This window comes from Strongylocentrotus purpuratus, unplaced genomic scaffold (assembly GCF_000002235.5).
Source record: "Strongylocentrotus purpuratus isolate Spur 01 unplaced genomic scaffold, Spur_5.0 spur5_scaffold_6, whole genome shotgun sequence".
NCBI classification, from domain to species: domain Eukaryota; kingdom Metazoa; phylum Echinodermata; class Echinoidea; order Camarodonta; family Strongylocentrotidae; genus Strongylocentrotus; species Strongylocentrotus purpuratus.
This window is the reverse complement of record NW_022145612.1, coordinates 60,109,748-60,135,788: the sequence shown is the minus strand read 5'-3', so window position 1 is coordinate 60,135,788 and position 26,041 is coordinate 60,109,748. Positions and strand designations below refer to the sequence as shown.

General features: G+C 35.8%; 1 protein-coding gene across 2 annotated transcripts; it reads left to right on the top strand.

The window, feature by feature from the left end:
- Positions 1-420: 420 nt before the first annotated feature.
- LOC100889124 (ubiquitin carboxyl-terminal hydrolase 4) lies at positions 421-19,614 on the top strand. Of its 2 annotated transcripts, none has more exons than XM_003725903.3 (22): positions 421-551; positions 3,345-3,472; positions 4,401-4,531; positions 5,076-5,202; positions 8,265-8,410; positions 8,743-8,891; positions 9,435-9,604; positions 10,178-10,311; positions 10,704-10,862; positions 11,217-11,441; positions 11,779-11,862; positions 12,435-12,529; positions 13,080-13,151; positions 13,486-13,614; positions 13,798-13,874; positions 14,206-14,433; positions 14,863-14,933; positions 15,561-15,679; positions 16,431-16,580; positions 17,055-17,158; positions 17,547-17,635; positions 18,074-19,614. In XM_003725903.3, the coding sequence occupies exons 1-22, from the start codon at positions 439-441 to the stop codon at positions 18,311-18,313; spliced, it is 2,940 nt and encodes a 979-aa protein (XP_003725951.2). In that variant the 5' UTR covers positions 421-438; the 3' UTR covers positions 18,314-19,614. The 2 variants fall into 2 exon arrangements, with proteins under 2 accessions (XP_003725951.2, XP_011675755.2); XM_011677453.2 differs by having other exon boundaries at positions 431-551; positions 9,444-9,604.
- The last annotated feature ends 6,427 nt before the right edge of the window (positions 19,615-26,041 follow it).

Here is a 26,041-nt window from a genome sequence, read left to right as displayed (position 1 = left end):
CACATATATCATTAGCATCTAGAGTATCGTGTTTTGCGATACTGATAATTTCTTAACCTCTCCCAGGATTTTGTAGACAGTGCCCCCTCCCATCGATGTACGCACCGCATCCATCCAAAGAGATCTCTTTAATCCGAGTATACGAGTCCATGCAGTGTTACAAAGCCTGATCAAAATCTTAACTGTGACCCACATTCTCAAGATGTTTTACAAGATAGAGTCTGTGGGATGTCGCTTCCTTCGTATCTGAAACACGTCACTTTCTTGTTTAAAAAAAAGCCAAGTGTAGCGAGCTACAAAACTTGTCCTATGTGACAAACCAAAATGTATCATATTCTACTCATAAATGAAAAAACATCGTCAATGTGGAAAAATTTTCCAAGACAGATTCATTCATGACGTCATCCAATTACATTCCCAGGATGCCATGCCTATCTCATGTCAATGAACATCATGGCGGAAGGCGGAGGTAGCGGAGTTCCTGATATCAAACAACAAAAACAGCAAATATCTGAACTTCTCGAAACCCCATTGAAGAAAGGGGACTCTTGGTAAGAGATATGGTCATTATTTGTTCCTTTTCTGTGATAAGACGTTCTTAAATCTTCCAGAATGGAATTATTATGTTGTATAAGATGCCGGCAATTATGTTGGTCGTACGGATCACCGTGTTATCACACGGTATAACGTACCGGCGGAAAGATCTACACTTTCAATATAGTAGGCCTCTACATTGTGCACTGTCATTCTTTTAATTACGATGCATACAACTGACTGCACTGCGCTGTAACTATACACAAGGTCCATACTATAGTATTAGCAGCCAATGATGTCCAGTGATGAATGTAGTGCATTGTATTCTTCGGATTGAGTTGAAAACATAGCAAGTTGAGACACTAGGATGCTCCTATTATTAACAGTAATCGGTAGAGCCAGAGGGACACATCATGGACCAAATTTTCTGTCACTTTCGTTCGTTAATTTTTTGGGTAGGGTCGGGTCTCTCAGAGACGGAAGCCGACTATACCGTATACGCATTCACTTTCAAACACCAAGGCCATTTATGGCCATATTTTTATGCCCCAAAAATTCCCCCAAATTTCATTTTACCTTGTGCATATCCAATTTATTTTATATTGTAAATTAGGCCGTGATCTAGGCTATAATACATCGATCCACGCCACAACTAGGCGTTGTGGCGTGCGCCTGTAATCCAGCTTACAGTGGTAGTTACAAACTGATTCAGCCGAGAACGCAGGTTCGAAACTGAGTCACGTCTTTCGGATGGTGACGTTAAAAGTCGGTCCCCAGACGTAAATAATCATATCTGATTGATACACGTCTGTAAAAACCCAAATACACACACACACACGCAGGTTCGAAACTGAGTCACGTCTTTCGGATGGTGACGTTTAAAGGTCGGTCCCAGACGTAAATAATCATATCTGATTGATACACGTCTGTAAAAACCCAATACACACACACACACACACTTACCAACTTGACTGAAATAATCCGTGTAATGGTCCCTTTATTAGGAAATTTATGGGTCAAAATTGACATCCATGTTGAAAATCTTGCAAGTCGTGTTTTAACTCTCGCTGCGCATGACGTAATCTAAATCTCATTCCTTCTAGTCTATGCCAAAGGCGAAATGATTATGAAGGAAAAGCTGGCCTAGGCTAGCCTAGGCATAATTTACAATATAAACTAAATTGGATATGCACGAGGTAAAATGAAATTTGGGGAAATTTTGGGGGCATAAAAATATGGCCATAAAGCCTTGGTGTTTGAAAGTGAATGCCTATAGTCGGCTTCCTTCTCTAAAGAGAGAGCCGACCCTACCCAAATAAGAGGCTTAACGAAAGAAAGAGACGGAAAATTTGGTCTAGGCACATCCCAGCTCGGCCAATGTGCATGTGGGAGAGTATTTCCTATTTGGGACTCGGATCAGAGACTCCTGTCTAATTTCAGATCAGACTCAGAATCAGAGTCAGAGGCCTCCCATTTCCTTGCTTTATTTACATTTGCTACAAAGGGATTACCATGGCTCAAAATTAAGATATGATAGGCAGATTCCTTGTGAGAAAGATTACACTAAAAAATAGTCAACAGACAAGATCTAGAATCTAGACAGACCACCGATGAATGATCTAGTTATGTGATTATGGTGATCTAGGCTAGTTTAAAAACGCACCATCTAGAGTCTACTATTGATTTCATAAAAGATTTTGTTATGATCCACGCTCAAAACCAATGGCAACGGGATCCTGACCTCATGCCTCAGATAGGCAGAAATTATATGGCTGGGGAAAACAGCTTTGTTGTTTGTGTTGTTCTTTTGTAAAAAGTCTTTCAAATGGAAGAGAGAAATGGGCCATGTGCCTCTGCTGAAAATCCACTTACAGCCTGCTTATAATATTAATAAGGGGAAAAGTTGGAAGACAAGACAAGAAACATAAGATGGAAGTCAAAGCATCTAAATATGTTGGTGACCCTAAAATTTGATTTGATGCTTACTCTTATCATTCTTGGTATTCTAAGGAGTAAGTGTGACAAAAAAAACCCTCATACTTGATACTTGATGAGGTAATCCCTGAAGCAGCTTTTCCAAGCTATACTGGGATGGGATGTGTTGTGACAGCAGGTGAAGGTGCAGACAACAAAAGGGTGTACAATTTCTTTATACAGTAAAACATTGACGTGCAAGTAAAAAAAAAAAAAAAAATCATCCTGCTATATGGTTTACAGCATTCTGGAACCTACAGGAGGTTCCAACCCTCTGATGACAGGGAGGGCGGTCATCTGGAAAGCAGCAACTTTTGGGGCAGTAAATGCAGTGGCTGGTAGTTGATTCCAGATGCGAATGGTGCGGGGGTAAAATGAGTACTTGTAGGAGTCATGGAATTGGATGTAGTATGCTTGCTTTAATGTCAGGGCTAATTAGCTCCACTCCCATTTACTCTAAATCTGTTAGAAATTAGTTCATAGTGGAGTCACCATATTCAGTAGCAATGACGGGAGAATCATGTATGATCATGCATCACTTTTCATAACAATAATCATCTACTTCAGTTATTAGTGCCCCCTTAAAAATGTACAACATATTTCCAATTCATGCATTTTTTGCACACAAGTCAATACATATTGACATATATTATAAAATAGGGTAAATCTTTAACCTCACTCTGCCATCTTAAAAATGTAAACATGAATTTCTTGTCTAGTTAAATTTCGATCATAACTCAACCATTATATTGCATAACTTTTCCCCTTACTGAAAGTTGTAAGAATGAATCCTTTGTAGTATCACTGTTCATCTTGGGTTTTTGTTTTGGTTGCAGGTACCTGGTAGACAGCAAGTGGTTCAAACAATGGAAGAAATTTGTGGGCTTTGACAGCTGGGATGTGTATAACATGGGCAATGATGCCTCCAACCCTGGACCAGTGGACAACTCAGGTCTCTTTGTGGGTAAGGAAAACATGGAGCATTCAAGAATGGAGTATTATGTTGGGAGGGTGAGAGTGTATCCTACTATCCATGCATACTCTTTTCTTGTGATGAGATGGAAATATGGTAGAGGGGAGTGCACCACGTCCAAAAACCCTTTGAACTCGTCAGTTTCCTCTTTCCTTATCACTAATATTTGTTTTAATTATTGTAAGGTTCAACAATTAAATTCTTGAATGATGGAAAGATTTGGAAAGGGTTTTTTTGTTCACTTAGAGTGGACAGAATCATTCCTTCAATGAGTAGATGGAGAAGTATAATAGTCCCCCTCCTCCCCTCTCCCTCCTCCCCAGTCCTCCAATCCTCAATGGAGCAAAAAGACTCTGAAAGTAAAAAGAGGTTATCAGTTTAACAATATCCGTCAGTGGGTTTTAGTTCTTAAATCACTGATCATACTCTAGTCATGCATGCATAAAATGACACTTTTGCATAGTCAGTGGAAAAACAATATAGTATGATAATTATTCGCAAAGATGAAGTATGAACTTGGATTGGAATGAATTTACTGTTTATGCCTCTGTCATGGAGGGTAGTGCCAGAGGCATTATTAAGTCATACTGTCATAACCTAACTCTCTTGCAAAGAGGGAGTGATTCTTTTATTATTTTTGATTATTGCATTGATAGATACATCATGGTCCCCATGACATTAATAGATGGGGTGAAAAACCATGAGGAAGATATTAGCTTTTGATTATGGTCTACAAACTGACAATAATGTATCTTAGTTTGAAACTATGTCACTCCTTTTGGATAGTGTCATCAAAGGTCAGATTACAGTCAAATAGTTGTATTTTCAACAATAACAAAACAAATTACACCCACGTATACACATTTTTCATCCTTTCTCCCCCAAAATTCATTACTCTCATGTCTTTCTGATTTTTCAGAGGGAGATGTGGGTAACTTGAAGGAGCATCTGATTGATGAGCTTGACTATGTTCTGGTCCCTACTGCAACCTGGGAGAATCTGACCATATGGTATGGTGCGGTCAAGAATCAGCCTCCAGTACATAGAAAGGTAAGGTCAAAGAACAAGACCTCAGGGCAGCGTCTCACAGAACCGCCATAAGTCCAAGATCATTGACATCCATTTGAAATTCATGGATGTTACAAGCTGATATTGTGGAACACAGACATATGACAAATTTGTGAGATAGTGTCCAGTGTAAATTTCCCCCAAAATTGTAAGTAATTATAAGAACAAATAAAAAAGAGAAGAATGAATACACAATTATGCTGTATCAAAGATGTTCCTTTGACAAAGAATATCAACAGCCTTTTCACTAAAGCTACCTATGGATCTATCCCAAGTTCTAAATTGTGACAAAAGTTTTTTTTTTTTTTTGAAAAAGTCTAAAATTTGGAGATAAGGCACCTTATGCTAATTTCATGTTTTCTTTGGTGCTATCAAAAAATCATTAAATACTATAAAGGAAAGATGATATGTTTTCATTTGTTCGACATCTTCATCATGAACTAGTACAATGTTTGCATCTGTCCATCTGTTTGTGTAGTTATGCATTACCTTTTTCATTTTCACTCATTTGTCATTTATTTTGCAGGTTGTGGAATATGGTATGTTTGTCAAACACTGCAAAGTAGAGGTGTATCTGATGGAGCTCAAGTTGTGTGAAAATAGCAATCTAGACAACATGGTGCCTCAGAAGTTTAGCAAAGCTGACACAATAGGTAAGTTGTGTGTTCTTAATGTCTTATTTTCAGTTTGTTTCATGCAAAACAACTTACAGTAGTTAATTTCTTCACCTGAATAAAATATGTTATAAATAGTGAAAATTATAAGCCAATCTGTTCCTATTATGTACCTTCAGTTTTTAAGTCTCTTTTTGACTATATGAAGTCACCAAGAATATAACAAGAACAAATGGCAAAGAAGAACAATTGATGCAATAAATGCCTCATCCATATGACATAGGATGATAATTTGGTATCTAAAAATCCCCAATATAATCATTATAAGACGAGTTTTCATTTCCAGTGATGTACTTTGAATTTCAGATTTGCTATGAATCTAATAAATGCATAAAAGGCAATCCGTTAATGTTTGCAAATTTTCACATTACAATCATGAAACAATAGGACTTCGAAATTACTCAAGAAAAAGAAATCCTGCTTATAAAAATATGAAAATCCTAGTTGCTTAGGACATGATGATATAGAAACAAGTTCCAGGATATGGAGATGAATTGAAAACTTTGCTGGGATTGCTGAAGCTTCCATATTTAGGGGTGAAATTGTGATCTGTCAAATGAAGTATTTTTATTTTAAAAGATGATCTCGCATTTACTGCATTTAAACATGACAAACATTAGACATACTCTAATATTTTGTCTTGGGATTTGGCGGGTTCGTCTATTTGTAATGTACCTTTTAGTTGAAATGCATTACCTCTGGTAATGACATTTTCAAAGAACAATGTTTGCAACTAACACAGTCCAATACCGCAGCATTGAGTTCAAATACATAGAGATTACTCTCTTCTGCATTGTCATCTTGAGAGGTGATAGCCTGGTCCCAGTATATGAGTTTAAATGCATTGTCGTTAGCATTGAAATGTGCAAAGATTAACGTTTACAACTGATAAAATACTGTTCATATAGCATACTGCCATAGCAGTCAGTGTCTTGATATACATAGAGAGAACCGTCTTTCACGTCATCACCTTTGACATTTGAGGTGATGGTCTGAATATGTAGGGAATGTCATCACTGAGTGTGAGACAGACCCTCCTCCAACCAAGAGCTCCTCAGAGAGCTCATTACACAAAGAGGTTGAGTCAACTCAAGCAAGAGTAAGGGTTAAAGATAAATTTTAGTACTGGTTATGTGATGATATTATGAACTAAAATTGCCCAGAAGCAATGAGAAAACTTTGATTACATAACACATAGGATTGGGGTACATACTTGTGAGGGTTTTTTAATCATCAAATTCACAAGAAAGTCTCAGTCTTGTATGAAGTCACATGTACTCCAAATAGAAATGGGTATGTGGCACTACAAACACATGTACGTAACATGTATGTTTTGTTCAAACTTTTTAGATATTTCTCGTCATATTTCAAATATGAGGGCATTTGAAGAGTACTCAGGGTTATATAAGATATTTTGTAGACTTACATGTACCTATAAAAAAAAAGGAAAAAGTGCACGATTCATGTTGATACTTTTAGCAGAACTGAACCTTCTCTTTAAGAGCAGATTGGTGCTGTGTATATGAATGGGGATAATGGGAACATGATCCTGCAGATATGTTAATAAACATTAGCAATTGATGAAGTCATATGTCATATGGTAGATCATGTGACCAACCATTGGAAGACGCATTGTATGAACATCAACCTTTCTCTGAATGTTCCTTGCTGTAGTGTTATGTTATAAGCACGATGGAAGATTTTAATAAGATTTGAAAAGGCCACTTCATACTGTGTATATGCATGTTGGTGTTTCTTCGATGTTAAATACAATTCAAACTAAATGGCTTCCACTATCAGTGTATGCATTGTAGAATAGAAGAACATTGTCATGATTTTTGTCTCGCCTGCGTAGCAAAAAAGCGAGACATAGGCGCCGCTTTTCTGGTGACGGCGGCGACGTCAATATCAAAAACTTAACCTAAGGTTAAGTTTTTGAATTTTTGATATTATTTTTAAAGTATAAGTTCTTAGTCAATGAAACTTTAACTGTAGGGTTATCAAGTATCCCCAATCATGTGAGTTGCATCTCAGGTCACAAAGTCAAGGTCAAAGGTCATTTCAGGTCAACAGACTTGGACTATGTTGTGGCATCATCGAAAACTTAACCTAAGGTTAAGTTTTTGAATTTTTTGATATAATTTTGAATGTTTAAGTTCTTAGTCAATGAAACTTGGACTATAGGGTTATCAAGTATTTCAGGTCACTAAGTTAAGGTCAAAGGTCATTTTAGGTCAACAAATTTAGACTTTGTTGTGGCATCAACATCAAGATTTTGAATTTTTTAGCATATTTTCAAAATTGATTGTTCAAATTCCATGAAACTTGTACCCAAGGGTTATCAAGTATCACAAATCATAGGACACAAATTCCAGGTCACAAGGTCAAAGGTCATTTTAGGTCAGTAGACTTGGATTATGTTTTCACAACTTAATATGAGAATAAATTAATCAATTTTTGTTATTTGTTAATGATTCTTAGTCAATATTCACTTCAAAATGCTGATTATATTCAGAGGATTTCATTTTTGGGGGGCCAGCTAATGGGCCACACTGCCTATAAATAATGTTCCAACCTCAATTTTTTATCATATCGAATTGCGTAATGCAGGCGAGACCGCCGAGAGCGTTTCCCTTGTTTTAATTTTAACTAGAAATATATGGAGTGATGTATACATGAAACCTTCACTAACACAACAAACATCCATTCAGTGGGATCATTAAAAGTTATCAGAACTTATCAAGATTTTGTTTTGTTTTAATGTAAACTTCATTATGATATTGTAGTTTTATTGTACTTTATTTCTTTTTTTTTTGGTATGGGGATTCATTCAAGTAATATTAAATAGTTCTCATGAGAATTCAAAGGGGTTTTGTTTTTCATTGACCCTTGTATGTGATGTTGCTGGAATTGTTATACTTTTTTTTATTCTGTCTAGACTCTAGAAGATATTTTTTTTTTATAATGGCTTTAATAATGTCAGTTACATGACTTATCATATGACTGATTGTTTGACTGATTTTTCTGCTTTTTGTTCTCAGAAACTATTGAGAAGGAAATGAAGAGGTTATTCAATATTGAAGATGAAAAAGAGACGAGAATATGGAATAAGTACATGAGCAATACCTATGAACAGCTAAGCAAGAAAGAAAACACTGTTCAAGATGCAGGCTTATATCAGGGGCAGGTATGTATCTACTTTCATTATGGATCGAAATTGGTATAATTCGAATTTAGGGAATCTTAGCTAGTTTAATGGGAACATCTACAATATATTAAAAATGTCTAATTTTATTGCACTGTTTCAGAATTTTGTTTTATGAATACATTTGTCAAAACTACTCTATAAATACAATTTTGTAATTAAGCATAAAGATAAGAAAGCAAATGAAATAGTAACCCATTGCCTACGGGAACCTGGCAGCTCCTATATCAAGCTTAGGGGAATGACAGTATTCAGTCTTGAATTACAAATCTTAAAATGTGCTTTTCATTCTCTGCATTCTCTTTTACACATAGGTCCTTGTGATAGAACAGAAGAACCAAGATGGCACATGGCCAAGGCAGCCAGCTAGCAATAACAGCTCTACCAATAGTTCTTACAAAGATAGCTCTAGTAGTACATCCACAAACAGTAGCAGATACATCACAAACTCCTCTGGTAAAAGGTGAGAAGAGTCTCTGCTTTAGCTCCTTTCAGGGTAGATGTTTCTCCTTTAAACCCGCCTTGACAAAGCTGAGTTGTTGGTCTGAAGAGTAGATTTGGTTGATTTATAATGTAATGACGTGTTATAGGCAGGCAGAGAGGTGTTGGTAACCTTATTATGGCAACATTATCAATCATACCATGCCAATAAAGCTTATCTTACTTTGAAACTAGTTCGGGCAGTAAAGCACTGGCTATACTAGGCAAAAACTCAAGAGACACCACTCAATTGTACTCATATCAAATAGTAGATCATTCCAGGATTCATGAGTTTTGTTTTGTTGGAGGGGTTTGAAGGAAATTGATATTTAGATTCAAATCATTGGATCAGACATTTATTTGGACAGGAAGAGGTCGATTTGAGGAATAATCACAAATCAAATTTGAAATTTAAGTTAGATGTTTTACTAACTCGTATCAACTGCTACCTCAGACAAATCAGAGTCAAAAATCATTCTGAGGTCAAGGTAACACGATGAACAAGATAATTCTCATTTATTGATAGTCCCTACAGCTACTCTTCGTACAACAACACCAGCAGTTCTGATTACAGTCGCTCCAAGCCGTCTGTCCAGGAAGGTCTATGTGGTCTGGGTAACCTAGGCAATACCTGCTTCATGAACTCTGCCCTGCAGTGTATGAACAACGTCCCTCCTCTCACTAGATACTTCCTCTGTAAGTACAACACTTGGGTTTAGACTTCCCGTACCAGGGTTGGTCATCCTATTGGGGAATGGAATGGGAGAGAACATGTATTTGTTTTAGTGTTGCTGCAAGTTTTGAAATAATGATAAGTGTTGAGTAATTTAACCAGGATTTCATACTGCAACATGCACAAATCTTATAATGGTAAGCAGGAATGGGGTCTCTACCTTTCCTGACGTAATGTCACCACAGTCAGCCCTGTCCCTAATGAATACAAAATGAATCAAATAATATTCTTGACTCCCACACTGCTGTGGAACAGGAGACCTGATTTAGGTGCTTCACAGGTCCTTTGGTCAGATCGGATGATACCATTAAAAAAATCTAGCAAGAATAAAGGATATTATCTATTGTGCTGTTTCTTTAATACATAAGTTTGCTTTTTCATTTGAATTGACTGCAAGACCTCCTTATCGCTGCAAGATATTCAGACATATTTGAATTTTAAACTTGTTTTCATTAGACATTGCTTAACCTCAATGTCAATTCCAGTTAATCTTTTCTTCTCTTCGTTTCTTCCTTGATGCTTTTTAACACCTGCAGCTGATGAGTTCAAAAAAGAACTGAATTACAACAATCCCCTTGGCATGCATGGAGAGATAGCTAAAGCCTATGCAGATCTCGTCCAACATGTGTGGTCCGGTCAAAACTCTTACCTGATACCTAGAAACTTCAAGGTAATGGTCTGACATAGCTACTCTTAACCTTTGACCAACTGCATTTTGGCAAGTCCAAGGCCTTGTTGTCCCGTACATTCCAAAAAAGAAAGAAAATAGACATAATATCTATCGTAAGTGTCATTTTAAATACCTTTCTATTTTGTGTGACCCAAGCTCTAGTAGGACTGTCAGCTTGATGGAGTAATCAAGTAGACTTTGAGGTTGTTAGTAGACTACTACATATTACCCTGGAGTTGTCAATATTGTTTTTGTTAATTCTTTAGAATTGTCTAAGTCGTAAATGATAAACATGATATATCTGTCAAAGTTTGGTTGTCTGAGTTAAAATTCTTAACATGCTTTCTAATTTCTATTCATTGTTTGTTCATTCATTGCGGGACTGTCTTTAGATGCAAGTTGGTAGATTTGCACCTCAGTTCTCTGGTTACCAGCAGCACGACTCTCAAGAACTACTAGCTTTCCTCTGTGATGGTCTACATGAAGACCTCAATAGAATACAGAAGAAACCCTACGTTGAGCTTCGAGACAGCGACGGAAGGTCAGATGAAGTAAGACGCTCTCAACATCTTGAAAATTTGTAGAATATGACTGTTCAGAGAGAAATTTTGCCATATAGTTCTTTTGTTTGATTAATAATTTGTTTAATTAACGGTTTGTAATTGCTTCTAAACATCTGTTTCATAAAAAAAATTAAAACTACAAAAAAGTAATGCATCATACAAATGAAAATAATAGATTGATAGTGAGCATGTGGAACAAATCCTTCAAAAGCATTCCATAGTGCTCATGATTAACTGTCTTGTGGTTTTGTCACCAAAATGCAATATTATCTCTGCTCCAATTTCTTTTCTACCAAAGTGTATTATTGTATTTGAAGTTCAACTGATTGTTCTTTTATTCAGGTTGTAGCGGATGAGGCCTGGTCGAACCATTTAAAACGAAATGACTCCATAATTGTTGACTTCTTCCATGGCCAATTCAAGTCCACTCTAGTTTGTCCTGAGTGTCAAAAGGTATCTGTGACCTTTGACCCATTCAGTTTCCTAAGTTTACCCCTCCCTACGAAGAAGGAGAGAACGATGGAGGTGTTTCTCATCAGACTAGATCCTAAGTCCAAACCGCTCCAGGTGAGTGCAAATGTTTATTAAGTTTCTGTGATGATGATGATTAGGACTAAAAAGGTACATCATATTCTTGGCATCATTCAAGTATGAATATTTCTTAAAAATAACTAACAATTGAAAACTATCAGAAATTCTTGATGTTCAATATTTTCTGTGATATTTTGTAATCTGCACAAAAGTGAAATAAGCTGATTCCTTGACAAATCATGTTCTTTACCATTCCAGATAAAAGGAATGAATTGTTAAGGTTTCTACTACAATAATGTCTCTTTGTAATTGTCACTTTTTAATAGCACATTTCTTCTCTCTCTCTCTCTCTCTTTTTCTGTCTCTTCCACAGATGAAAGTGGTTGTACCCAAGCATGGTATGGTGTATGACTTATGTAAAGCAATATCCAAAGTCTCTCAAATCGCTCCAGACAAGGTAAGAAAGTCACCACCTGAAATATTTGTCCATCTACATTTCAATTAAACAAACTGCCAATGATGAGTAGCAATTTAGTAAAATATATCCTAATAATAAAAAGTATTTATCTTTTTGTTTCGACTGTTTGAGATATATTTATTTATTAACTCATTTTTTTATTTATTACAATTGATAAAACAGTGGAGGGTAGTCCAATTCAGTTAAACTTATTGTTCATTTCTGAGATGATTTCATTTTGATTAAGTGCATATTTAAAAGGAGGTAAATGCTCATACTCCAGTTACACCACCAAGTCTACTTCAAAATGACTGAAAACCTACAAATTCTTGGTCATTCTGGTTAATGTAAGTCTTTTGTGCAGCTACATTGGTGGTCTGATGGTAGATGTGATTGGGGCTCTTGTTTAGTAAAGCTAAGTCTACAACTGGTTTTATCTACCCAGTTTCTGATAACGTCATGGACATTGGTGATAAAAGAAATATAGCTCCTGCATCACCTTGAAAGGTATAATAGACTGATTTATGTTTGTTGCTTTATTTGACTTAATTTGATTTCCAATGTCCCACTAGATGGCAGTGACAGATGTGTACAATCACAGATTCCACAAAGTGTTTGCACCTAATGATAGAGTGGAAAGCATCACAGAAAGAGATGACATCTTTGTGTAAGTTGTGCCTTTAGTTTGGACAATTCAAAAACAATATTTTGAAAGTGAAACCAGTGATAAATTGCACTTATTCATCTTGAGGATTGGCTTGTCACATACATTAAATCCTGTGTTGATAAGAAATGCAGTATTGTTCTAAAGCAAAAGAAGTGATATTGTCTGTTTGTTATCTTCTCGATTGCCTCCAGGATAAGACTTTCATTTTGTAATTAAATAAATATATATAATTCCTTAATTTGTTGTCTGAGGATATTTTTCCCTGATGGTGAGAAAGCAAAATTACAGGAAAGCAATCGCTGTATATCCCCGGAAATTGACATAAAATGCATCACTCAAAGGCGCTTGTGCCCATCTGTAATGTCTCAATATCATAGCCCTTTTCAAACCTTTTTATCCTGTTCCAAAACCATTTACATGAATACTATCGTCCGATGCAAAGCATTTGAAAAATTTCCAATATATGGAATTTTATAATTTTCCATTGAAAATATTTCTACAAAAATCAAATTTTTAGAATTAATCAATTGGTGATTGTTTTCATTGACAGCTATGAGGTACCAGTGAACAGTGCGGATGATCCAGATACAATCATCATACCTGTCTATCTCAGGGAAAGAAAGTAAGAAATCTCAATTAATTATTGATTACATATGATTATCAAGAGTATGTTAGAGACCCATGTGAATGTGTTGTCATTGAAAACAATTTGACCTATCCTAAATAATGTTGATAATGTTAACAACCCTACAGGCTAATTATACCATCCAGGTTCGATGTTGAATGTAGAACTTTAGAACAAACAAACCATTATGCATTAAATTCAAAAAAGTTTTATATTATTGGAGCTATGTTTGGATCTATATGAAGAATGAAATGACATTATGATTGTAAAGCTGTTTGCTCTGTAAATCTTAAGCATATGCTTTTTGTGGTCCGTTCTTGTTTGTGCATAGTTCAAAGAGAGCAAGCTTCAGCTATTCCTCAAGCAGCTACTCATTGTTCGGTCAACCCATGCTGATTGCAGTACCTCGTAAACAAACCACCTACCAAGATCTCTATGAAATCATCATGAAGAAAATGAGGTAAGTATCAACCAGGCCTGAAAGTTTGGTATAGGTCCTTGAGAAGGTGAAATCATTTACTTTGTTGGATGCTTCACAAACATTTGCTATGAATTTGTTTGAAATTGATATACATGCAGACTTGAATCCCATGTATGAAACATAGTGTGATATCACAGCTTATTCTCATGTTTGTTTTTTCAGTCGCTATGTTAGGAGACCAGACACGGAGGACTGGTATAAAGACGATCAAGAAGGCAACGAGGTGGTGGAAAATGGAGGTAAGTTAGAATGACATTTTACAAATATGTATCATCAACTTGTCAACACTGTTGGTTTGTGATAGAAAATTGTTAATGGATTTTGGTGTTATAGAGTATGATTGGTTAATAGATGGGTTGGATTTATTAAATGTATACAAGAAAAAGCAGAAAAGAGACTAAATCTGTAATCGTCACATTAATAACCAAGATAAATCTGTTTATTTCCGAAGTGAATTGCCTTCACATTTTAATTAAGAAAAATAATTTCTTTTCTTGGTCTGTTTTGTCTGTCTTTCTGTCCATCACTCTACTCACTCACTCACTATGACCCTCTCTGTTTGTGTCACAGAAACAGAGATGGACTCTGACTCTGATTCCAAGGAGCATTGCAGCTCAGGTGAAGACACCACCCAGAACCACAAAGAGGATCCTCCTACTCCTCCATCCAAAGAGAAGAAGACAAAATCCAAGCCATTAGATCGGCGATCCCTTCTCTTTAGAATGTCTCTAGTCAACTCTTATGGCAGTGCAGAGTTAGCCAGGTTAAAAGATGATGGTGCACCACTCAGGTTCAACAGTAAGTGACCCAACCTTGACCTCATCTTGACCTGTTCTGTATGGATCAAATCCTGCTCAAGGATGTAAATAGTGAAGTCTGTGTATGGACAAAGAAAGATGTGCTGTCTTCCTCTGAGAAGAATGGATACATGCTTGTTTTCTTATTTTCTTTTGTCATAGAAGATATTTCATGCCTAATTGAACAGTGAATCAAAGAATGATAAATATTGTCTTGACTCCAAAAATATAATTTTTCAGTTTTTCCAAATGTCACAAAAAAGGGTAGTAATTTATTGTGTATGGTGAGTTGGTAAACAAAAGATATTCTGTTAACAGAACATATTGTGGTTCCAAATTTTGATTGGTTTCCAATCTTTGTCATTGTAAATTTTGTTTTTCCTGTAACCTTTCCTCACATTGGCATCTTTTCTATTCACTTTCTTTCCAGATCGTACATACATAGCACTAGACTGGAAGGATAAGGCAAAAGAAAAGTTCTACATTGAAACAGAAGCAGAAGTAAGTCAACAAGAAGACTAATTCCCACATATGAAAATACATTTCCTATATTTATATAGGGACATGAGCACTTAATATCACTCTGGTATAAATTGTATAAATAGTGTACAGCTGATAATAATAATTATAAAAATGGTGCTTATAAAGTGCTTACCACTGAAGTCTCTAAGCACTAGATCAGATGAACATATTGATATGCATTGGCTGATTCCTCACCTAACATAGCAATCTGATTCCATTCAAACATTCATTCTTGCCTTTAAATCACAAAATTTCCCAAACTTTTTGGCATCAGTATGTGGTTAAATCAAGCTCATGGTCACAATATGGTCGCAATATTTTGCTAGATTAATTTTTTTGTTTCTGCCATTTAATTTGTCTACCTTAATTGTTACTAGATTAACCACTAGTTTGAAAAATATGAAATCAAATTGATATAACATATATTTCTGATGAAATGATATTCATATTACGATTTCTTTAATAAAAATCACTATATTTAAGAAAGCACTGTAACATGACTGTTACCATGTCCATATGTTTCTTATTGTACATAAGTAGACTGGACTAGAGGCAAGGCTCTGTCTTCTGTATTTAATCATTGAGCTTAATTGTGTTTTGTTATAGGACTCTGAGCCTCATGAAAGCATGAATCTTCGGAGTGTGTCAAGAAAGCAACAAGTAGATCTCAATGAGTGTCTTAACCTCTTCCTAACAGAAGAAACACTGGAGAAGGAAGATTCCTGGTGAGTCAATATAAATACAAACAATCTTAAAAGTGACATGATATGACTATTTCATGTGGTCAAAACTGTTCTATTCAAGAAATATCCATGTTGAATTGAATTATTACTTTTTAGGAATATAATAGTTGTTTTTCCTCACAAAAAATAAAGAATTTGTTTGATATAGCACTCGTAATCCTCATTGTTGAAGAAAAGGGAGTTTGAGTGAAAAGTGGTGGATTTGTAGACCTTCTCATTAATCCAAGCACACAAGGTCATTAAAATTAGTAGACACAAGATTAAATGCAGAGTCTCCCTGTTTGTGTAGTAGATGATATTGGTATCGTACATTGGAATGTCCCCTGATGATTTTACAGACAAGTAAAAATGATTGAACATGCAATATCCATTTTGGACAGATACAAATGGCTTGGTCAGAGAAGTATGGTGAAGTACAGTGAATGGTAAAGAAATGTATGTCAGGTTGTGTGCCCTGCCATAGACCGATCAAATGCTTAGATTCTCTCAATACATGTGTGTTTTATGATTTTTGCCACCCCCCCCCCCCCCCCAAAAAAAAAGAGTCATTATTTGTCTTCAAAGTCTGCATCAGTATCATCAGTATCTTTACTGAGAGGGATCTGGTAGAGTCCAATGGTGTGGCTCTCTCATTTTCTTGACATTTGGAAACGGTAGTGTGATGAGCCAAAATGGTGACGAGTGTCTTTATTAAAATCTTCTCTCATTCCATTTTCTGAATCTTGTCCTGCAGGTACTGTCCAGCTTGCAAGAAGCACCAGGAGGCTACCAAGAAGTTTGATCTCTGGAAACTACCCAAAGTGCTTATCATTCACCTCAAGAGGTTCTCTTACAATCGCTTCTTGAGGGATAAGCTTGATACATTAGTTACTTTCCCTACAGAGTAAGTTTCACACTACCATCACTTTGTATGTATAGAGAAATTCGTTTTCATGTGCCAATCGAAATCTTTCCCGAGCTCATAATTAAATTGTGTGTCCCTTTTTCATCTTGCATGTGAACAAATGAGTGAATATTAAATTTGTGTTTCTTTAAAGGTAGTTCCTAGCAATTTGTCAATTATTATATACTTAATCCAGAGATTGTGAATATTCTGACAGAAATTTCTCCCAAATGCAGATGTTCCAAAGTAGTGTTTTGTTTACCCTCATACTCCTATCCAAACTCGGAGACCGATGTACATGTGTGTCTTTTCCTTCTGATATTTACCAAGAATATGCATTACCTGTGAAGTAATATGTTGATCCGTATTATTGCTTGCAGCCTAACCAATGCTCAAGGATTGTTTTCATTTGCAACTAGATTGTATGAATGATGTAAATGACATACTTTTGTTTTCTTACCTTATTGTTTGCAGGAATCTGGACATGTCCAGTAGTGTAATATGTCCGAATGGCGGCCCCTATCAGTACGATCTTGTAGCTGTCAGTAATCACTACGGTGGAATGGGTGGAGGACACTGTGAGTCAATAATCTCTTGATTAAGTTAACTCGAGCTGTTTATGTGCAGTACAATCAAGTCTTATGCGATGTGTATGTCAAATCAAGCTTTTTATGTGCAGCACAATCAAATCTTTGGTAAGGGTATGTTTGCTGGCAGGAAAAATGTGTTAACAGTAGGATCATTACCTGTGCTTAGTGAGTGGTAGAAGAAGGCCACATTCTGTCAGGAAACAAAGACAAAAACAAATCAACTCTGAAGATGGTGATGGAAAACGAACAAAACAAACAAGACAAGTTTGGAAGTGACTGTAATTAGTACCTACTTCAGCATTCTTTAAATCATGATTATTTTTTACGTACCATTCATTTTGTGAATTATTCTTCTGTGTTCCTTACCACTTCACAGACACTGCATATGCACAGAATGCATGCACACAAAACTGGTACTACTTTGATGATAGCTCTGTTTCAGACGCTAGCAAGGAGCAAGTGGTTGTAAGTATAACATAACACTTGAAGAGTTTAACGTTTTTCTACCGAGACTCAATGCTGTATCATATGCGATTCTACGTCCTTTTAACATGAAACGTGTCACTTCAAGCCTTCGTCAGGAGTTTCTCAAAATTGATGTAATGTAGAAGGTTATAACATATTTACTTCCTGGGAGTTTATTTAGGATTTTCTGTTTCAGATCTTTTGGGTGGATATCTAGACAATGAAATCATGCATAATGCATTCAAATGGAAATAAGGATTAAGGGAATTCCTTTGCCATATTATGGTAAAGTACGTTTGAATAACATTCTGCGTGTTAGTTGAGAATGAGTTCCAGAGGAAAGTGAATATATGGGCAAAAAGCCAAAAGGCATTAATATGTACTTTTGTAAACATAACACTCTAAATATACTCCACTGTTTTGTCTTGGTTAACACAGTCTAAAGCTGCCTACGTACTCTTCTACCTTCGGAAAGATAGAGTGGAGGAATACAAGCAGTCGCTATCACAGGTCATTGCAAGACGAGGAGAGGAGACCACAGAAAACGGAGAAGCAGAGGAGGAGGAGCATATTGCCACGGAAACAAGCGACCGGAAGCTGCGTAGTCACACAGGAGCAAGGAGTAAACGGCACAGCAATGGACTTTCAGATAGTGAAGAGGAGATGGAAACAAATTGATGCAGACTGACTAGAGCTTAGTTCGTACCTGTAGTGGGACAGACAGACGGTGTGCGTTGTATCGTTTATGCGTTGCTATTTGCCTGTGCTATAACTATTGGATACCTGCAAAGAATGGGGAAGCCTCTTGATGTACTATTGACCGAAACACCGTCCATTTGCATGTCTGTAGGATAGAACATAATCTGTTGGAAGGCTTGTCTGTCTGCACTATGCCTTCCAGCTTCCTGGTATTACCCAGCAGTAGTCGGATGTGCCTTGTATAAGGTCAGTCTGACTTATCTCAGCCTGCCCAGTACAGATGATATCAGCTCAGAATAAAAGTGCTATCACACAGTTCTTGTAGGTGAAGTTGCAGGGTAGAAAGTAGTCTAATGATCTTGGAAGTTGTGTTGACTAGCTAGCAATTAGAAAATGCTAATGACCAGTCAGTAGCACTTTTAGATAACTAGTTACGTGGTAAGAACACTATTTGCCTGTATGCTCTCAAACAACCATTTGATACAGATCTATTTCATATTTTTATTATTGTATTTATTGATTTTAAACTATCAACACATAGATATTAAATGGATAAGAAGGATTAGTATTTGCTTGCTTTTTAAAAAGAAAGTCAGAGCTTTGCTTTCGAATGTCTGCTTCCTGCTTCTCTGGTTGTGGGAAGACCAAAGGATATGAAATTATTTGTATTTGTATAAAGTTCTTCTTTTCCTGACCGTACTATTTAAGTATCCCTTTCGCCAGAAGAGAGAGTAGACTAGCCTCCTCACAACCATGCATCACAGAACAAAGGAAGAATAGAATTATGCATCATTATCAACATCTTCTCAGTATTTAATTTGATCTACATGTAGGATGCCCTTTAATGAAAATAATTGAGTGCTGAAATATCCTAAAGTTCCTCCTGTAGTGGGATTGGCTGCAGGTTCATATATGATTTAACAAAAGTCCTCTTCATACCATATGCAGAAAAATGAACTTTGTATGTAACCATATGAACTTTGTATGTAACCATATGAACTTTGAAAGACATATTAATAGAGAGACTGAAGTACATGTAGCATATTACAGGGCATAAAGAGACAGACCTAAAATGGAGCAAGTGCTAGCTAGAGAGTAATTATGTGGGAGATGAGGTGGCCTAAAATAAACTGGTTTTAGCACAAAAAACAGCAGAAGTTTTATAGAGAGTACGAAACATATTCATATTTGAGTCAAAGAAGAAATTGTTTTTTTGGAGATAGAAGGGTGTTCGCTCTGCAGTATTTGAGTTAATGCCCTCCTAGCTCTAAATGAACAGATGGGAGAATGGGAGAGGGTGTGATAAGATGTTTGACGTCCTTATGCAGTTATTTTTAATCAATCAACAAACATTGCATGTTTAATTTGTTATCCTTGCTTCACCTGTTAATTTGATTATTTTCATAGCATGACATCTGTTGCAATTCATTTTGTTTTTCACATCTGTGTTTTTTGCACAAACGTGTGATTTGCAGATCAGCCAATCAAAGTATTGCTGAGATAATATTTGAATAGTGCTGCCGATGCTGCCATTGTGTTTGATGTCAGGAGCCATGTTTTAATACATCTTTCCAAAAGTGATAATTTACACTATGTTAAACTTTACGTAAGATTAAGTCGGGTCCCTTCATATTATAAATCTTTTACAGTGATAATACTCTAATATGTATTTTGTAAAAATGTATTTATTCTCAATAGCGATTCGTATTATAATCAAAGACAGGTATAGCATGAATAGTTAATATTACAAATAGAGAATTCATGAGTTATCAAATATATCTATTCTTTTACTTTAACACAATTTTAGTGAATAGGTAATGATATTGTGTAAGTTGGCAATATCTTCTACCGGTACTTAGTTATAACCATCAGATATAAATATGTATATTGCCCCACATAGAATTATTCAAATTTGTATCATCAATTTCTCGTTTTGTTTTCTAACTTTTCTATTCTGAATTAAAATTGATGTATACTTATACCAGACACTGTCATAGCTGTTAAGACACTAACACAGCCTCTTCATAATATCAACCTTTATATATATTTTTGCCTAAAAACATGTAGCAGAGTTTTCATTTTTGCCATATTGTTGTAAAATTATGAAAAGTGTAGACAATGATTTGATATCATAAAACTGATAGTGCATTAGGGGAGTCCAGATACCATTTTCAATATGAGTTAATAATGTAAAGTTCTTTTAACAGTTCAATTTTTTTTTAATTCATGTATTTATAAATGCAGGGTATTCTCTTTAACACTATGCAATCATGCATAGACAAACTCTGAACACAACACAGACTGATTTTTTGTCAGAAGTAAATGTATGTGATGGTAAAGAGTTGGTCCTGTAATCCAACATTTGATAGAATTAACATAATATGGGCAAGTGGTAAGAAAAGTGTTAACAAGCAAGCTACAAGTTCATAAACAATGTGTTAGACAAGGAGGGGTGGTGAAGGGGGAAGGGGCGTGGTGGGGGGGGGGGGGGGGGGGGGGGGGGGGTCCATTAACCCATTGCCTAGTAGAAGCAGGTGGCTCCTGTATGAAGCCTATGGGAATGAGAGAATTCAGTTGTTAACAGGTTAATAGACCATTCATGTGTGTGACCAGTAAAGCCACACCACTGTTGGTTTCCTTGTATGATATGTTGAGAGCTGGTAGGGCAGTAACTCATGTAAATCTGCAGAGTTAATTCCCTTCAGGCTCTCAATACCCAATGTGATATCAACAACAACAAAATTTGAAGAATGTAATAAATTTATGGTTATTTGATAGGATTGTAAAATTCTGATGATTTAGAAATATCTTCAAGTTCACTGAATCAACGTCAAACATGAAGCTCACCCAGATAGATCATACACTGGAAAACCTCAGCAACAACTCTGTTTAATATGTTGCTTTTTCTTTTTCAAGGCAGCATGATGCTGTATGCTGTCCTCTGTTGTTGCTGTATAGTACATTACATGTGTGAAATGGCAATGTTCATGATATGTCAACAATTAAGTGCAATTATTACCTCAAAGATATGCTTGTGTAACAGGAAATAATGGCCTTTCCTGTGTATGTAAATTGATTTAAATTTGTTTTTGGACTTTTTTTTCTCTGAGTATTTTGATGGTGTAAAGAAAGGGCAGAGTTTAATTTCAGCTCACTGCTCTCCAATGTGCAGAGGTGAATGTCAGACATTCATTTATCAGAGATATTGACAAAGGACAAAAGGAGTATTATAAAGGCCTTCTGCTTCTCATCTGATATTACCAACATGCATAATATGCATTCAGAAAATTCACTATGTCAGCATTTAACACACAATTCCACTCAAGGTATTGCATTTTTTCATTTCTGGAAATTCCCATTTACCGAGTGTTTCGTCATAGCATTGCTAAATATAGGCTGAGAGTAGCTATTGTGTTATTTTAGCAATTATGTCTGTATGTCTAAAGACAAGGAACTATTGTATATGCTATCAATTTCAGCTTGTCAGAACTTGTAATCTTAGGAAGTATATATTGTAAAGAGGGTTGCCAACTTGATTTCCTTTGATCTTCCCCAAGCTGCCAAACAGGATTACATCTCAAGAGAACATCCAAAAGATTTGTGAAGAACATTTAGATACAGCCAAAATCAAGCAAACGTGGTTCTGCATTTTGTGGAATATGCTTTTTGAATATTGAAAATTGAGACTTATACAACCTTTCATCCTCTTGAGAGAGATGGATTTCTAATCAGTCACTGCAAATCGGGAGAGAAATGTACACTCAAATTATGATTTCTTTTTAAATTGCTTGACAAGACGTAGGATGGAGAATATTTGCTTTACATAATCTTGGTAATACTGGAATATTTGAGTACCGGTAGTCAGCTGGAGCTACGTGTACATGAAGTGACTATCATTAGATGTTTCGAGCCGTATTGATACGGGAAATAAATCAATTTCTCTTCTGTATAGATATATTCACACAATATACCAAACAAATTGTATCATTTGCTTTATCATAGAATGCTCAGTTGTATATCTCTGTGATTTCATGTTGTTTATATAACCGCCAATGGTTACAAAGCATTGCAGGTGTACATGTAGTTCATAGGTTGTCCAATGTCATTATGATCCATGATTGCTAAAGCTACACAAAGCGGTTCAGTTACGGGTAACTATAAAAGCATGACTTGCCCAAATGATGGAGAAAAACATTATCATACATGAACCATTATAAGAGCAAGAAGGTTTCTAACTAGGTGTAATTAGTCAACCCCCACCCAACTCCTGGTACTGGTAGATGATTTCTATTTTGTGGTTTTACCTGTAGGAAGTGAAGATTGCAACATGATTGTTTCATCAAAGTTATAAATGCCAAGGCTATATTTCATCATCAAAATACATAGTCATCAAAGCTTGAGCTTCTTTCAAACTGCTATCTCCATATACCAGATCTATATCTGCCCTTGTAGCATATTAAGGCATATAGTAGTAATGTTACATCTTATTAGGAAGCACAAAGCCAAAGTATTTACATGTATATTTATGAAAATTTGGATGGTTCTGTAGATGCAAAATGACAGTTCTACTAACCAGTTAGGAAACGTTTCTGTTTTATCTGTTGAGTGAGGAATTCTCTTTTATTGTATTTGAATGGAATTGAGAGACACTTGCAATATTTTTATTTTTTAAAGTTAGGAGATAGTGCTTTGTGAATTTAGTGTTGTATTTTATCAACTACAAAACTGTGTCCTATAGCCAAAAAAAAATCATACAAGTGAGTTCTATTAAAATTGCAAATTAAAAATGGATATCGATGTCCACTACGGTTCAATATCTGCCTTGTATCCTTATAAAACATGGGCTACATGTAGTGAAGCAGAGTTCTGGTGTATTCATTTTGTCAATCATCATTGGTGCTTGTGTAAATGTAGTCGTTCTGAAAAGCAAATTTTATTTTTTCACAAAGATTAACAAAAATTGTGCAAGATATTTTAATGTGCCTCTATTCTCATACCCCTATCACATTGCCAAATTGACTCAAAAACCAACGGATATACCCACATAATCTATGTCATGGGGTAATGTAATTTTCTTTCTAGTCTGTTGTCCATCTCGTTTATATGAATGGGGTATCAATGTCAGAATAAAATAAAATTGATAAATTTGCCTCCAGTTGAAGTTTGGCAGGTCATTGTTCAAAGCATGTGAATAATTATTTTTGAGACAGCATGTAGGGATGGCCTTCTGAAAACTGTTTTGTCTTTTGAATCCATGAAAGGTCTTTTATTTCACGTAATTTTTAATCTTAAGAGAATATCTGGGACTTGTGTCGTGAACTCTATGCATATGCAGCCACATATGCATAGACATTTAACAATGACTTTTTAAGACAGGTTGTTGACAATGAGAAGGCCTCTTAATGAATTAGAGAGAAATGGTTTTCTGAATACAGACCCAGGCTTTCTTCATAACATTTGAACACTTTTAGTGAAACAGTTTTTTTTTTCTTTCTTATCTTATCATAGCTCTTATTTCTCCCTGGAAAGGCCAGTAAAATAAATATTGGAGTCATCCTGTATTATTCATTGCTTCATTAACCATGAGTTTGCTTATTATCTCCTTTTCTTTTGTACAACTGCATGTTATGATGTACTTTAATGAAACTTATTTTTATTTTTCTGAGACGTGTTCATATTTAGCTAATATGATATACCCCCGATTTTACTGAGCCACTTGAAAGTTACTTTGAAATTTATCCTCTTCATTGTCTAGTTATTTTTTGTTTAAAATCTAATGTCAAATTGTCATTTAAAAGATTGGATTCAAAGTGATATGGATTATTTTTTATCCTGATTAACTATTAAATGGTAACATGTTCATATACATTTGTAAATTTAAAGGTGAATGTTAGATCTGTTCTATAATAAAATATTAAAGATATTCAATTGAATCAACTTGTTCATTTCATTATTCCAGTCTCTAGATCTGTTTTAAAGAATTAATGTAAGCTAGACACAGCAATGTAAACTCAATGCAAAATGTATACCTTTTATTTGAATGATTTTTAATGCATCTTCTTTATATCAATAAAACTAGTCAAGTCTTTGAATTTTATGACGGCTTTTTAGTGGCGTTTTCATTGAATCTTCGTCACTGTCGAGTTCATGTCGACCTCGCTTATGACATCTGGAATAACTTTCCTCTACAAGGTTTATAAGTTCTTTCTCTTCACACGACTCAAAGTCGGAGTCATTCTCAAACTCTGATGCTGAGATGAACATATCAAGCTCGTTGTTTGTTAGCCAGCTGGAGGGGCATGAGAGCAGTGATGGATTCATAGAGTCAATGCCATCCTCTTTGACCATCTTTCTCAGGATGGCTGCTGCATGCTGGTTGCAACCCATTGTAAGTGGAACGGTGATCTGGCCATACACATCCTTGTAGGCGACCAGGGTGGGTCCAGATGGGTGAGACTTTGTATGTACCTCGACAAGGACATCACCGAACTCGTCTCCTCCGAGTCGACCATAGGTCTCAATGACTGCCAAGTCCATGAGGATACTTTGAAGTGCCAGAGCAGTTTCCTTCAGAGAATCGTTGACATTCTCGTCAGCTTGTCTCCTACTTTCGGATTCATCGTCCGAAGATGAACAGGAGGAAACCTGATCAGCAGCAGCACATACTTCTGCTTCCATCTCATCATCTTCTGAACCTGAAGTATTTTCCGATGAGGAGCTAGAGTATGTGTGGATATCCATGCATGATGGCAGTTTTAATCCATAGTTGTCCTCCATCCCTTCAAGTCTGGAAGGTGATGGAAGGAAGTACCTAGAGGGTGAGACATCGCCAAAAATGTCATCAGTGAGATCATCGCATGGATCAAAGTCTTCATCGGCTTCGTAGCCAGCATCACTAGGGATGGGCAAAAAGCAAGATGGCGAAGATGAAGCTTCTTGCCCGATGTTGCCATGGCTTTCGTGTGATGATGGGAAGAAGAACGTGGCTGGTGAGACATCACCAAAGATTGTATCCTCTAGATTCTCATAGGGATCAAAGTCATCATCACCTTGGTAGTCAACATCATTAGCTGTTAGACTTCCCTGGTCGGGAACTGGTGAACTCTCTGGACAGTGTTCCTGTGGAATGGAATCCAGTAGCTTTGGGATGATGATGCGAGGGTCGGTCTTGAGGAGATCATCAATTGGGATCAGAATAGATGGCTTCATCTGTGTACATGAGCAGAGATATGCCCAAATTGATTAGTGTATATTCTCTGTCTTGGATATAATTAATTATTTTATGAAAGAAAATTGTTTCATAGTGGAAAATATAATTCTATTTTTATGTATATCAGAATCATGTACAAGCATAATCATCACTAATCATTACATGAATGACCTTTTTTTAAATAACTTTTCATTTTAATGTCTTTTGTTTCATAAAACAAATTAAATTAAAAGTATTCATTGCATTGAGTATTGTTATTATACAGCTGCACAATTATTTGTTAATCGCTCTGAACCTAAAATGTACTTAGTTAAATAATATTTTGATAGTTATTACATTTTCTTTTATTTATTCATTATGCTTTATGTATTAATCCTTTATATAGCATAATTAATTTGTGTGATTATCAGATCCAAACATACCATCTCAACTGTGATTGATAAGTCAGAATTGTAATGATGATAGAGAATAGAATTCAGCCAATTTAGAGCAAAAAG

Excerpts from the sequence above, each read along its gene's own strand:
- LOC100889124 (XM_003725903.3), top strand. The coding sequence starts at position 439 with ATGTCAATGAACATCATGGCGGAAGGCGGAGGTAGCGGAGTTCCTGAT. Across the intron at positions 552-3,344 it reads TTGAAGAAAGGGGACTCTTG|GTACCTGGTAGACAGCAAGT; the intron begins GTAAGAGATATG and ends TTTTGGTTGCAG. Across the intron at positions 4,532-5,075 it reads AGCCTCCAGTACATAGAAAG|GTTGTGGAATATGGTATGTT; the intron begins GTAAGGTCAAAG and ends TTTATTTTGCAG.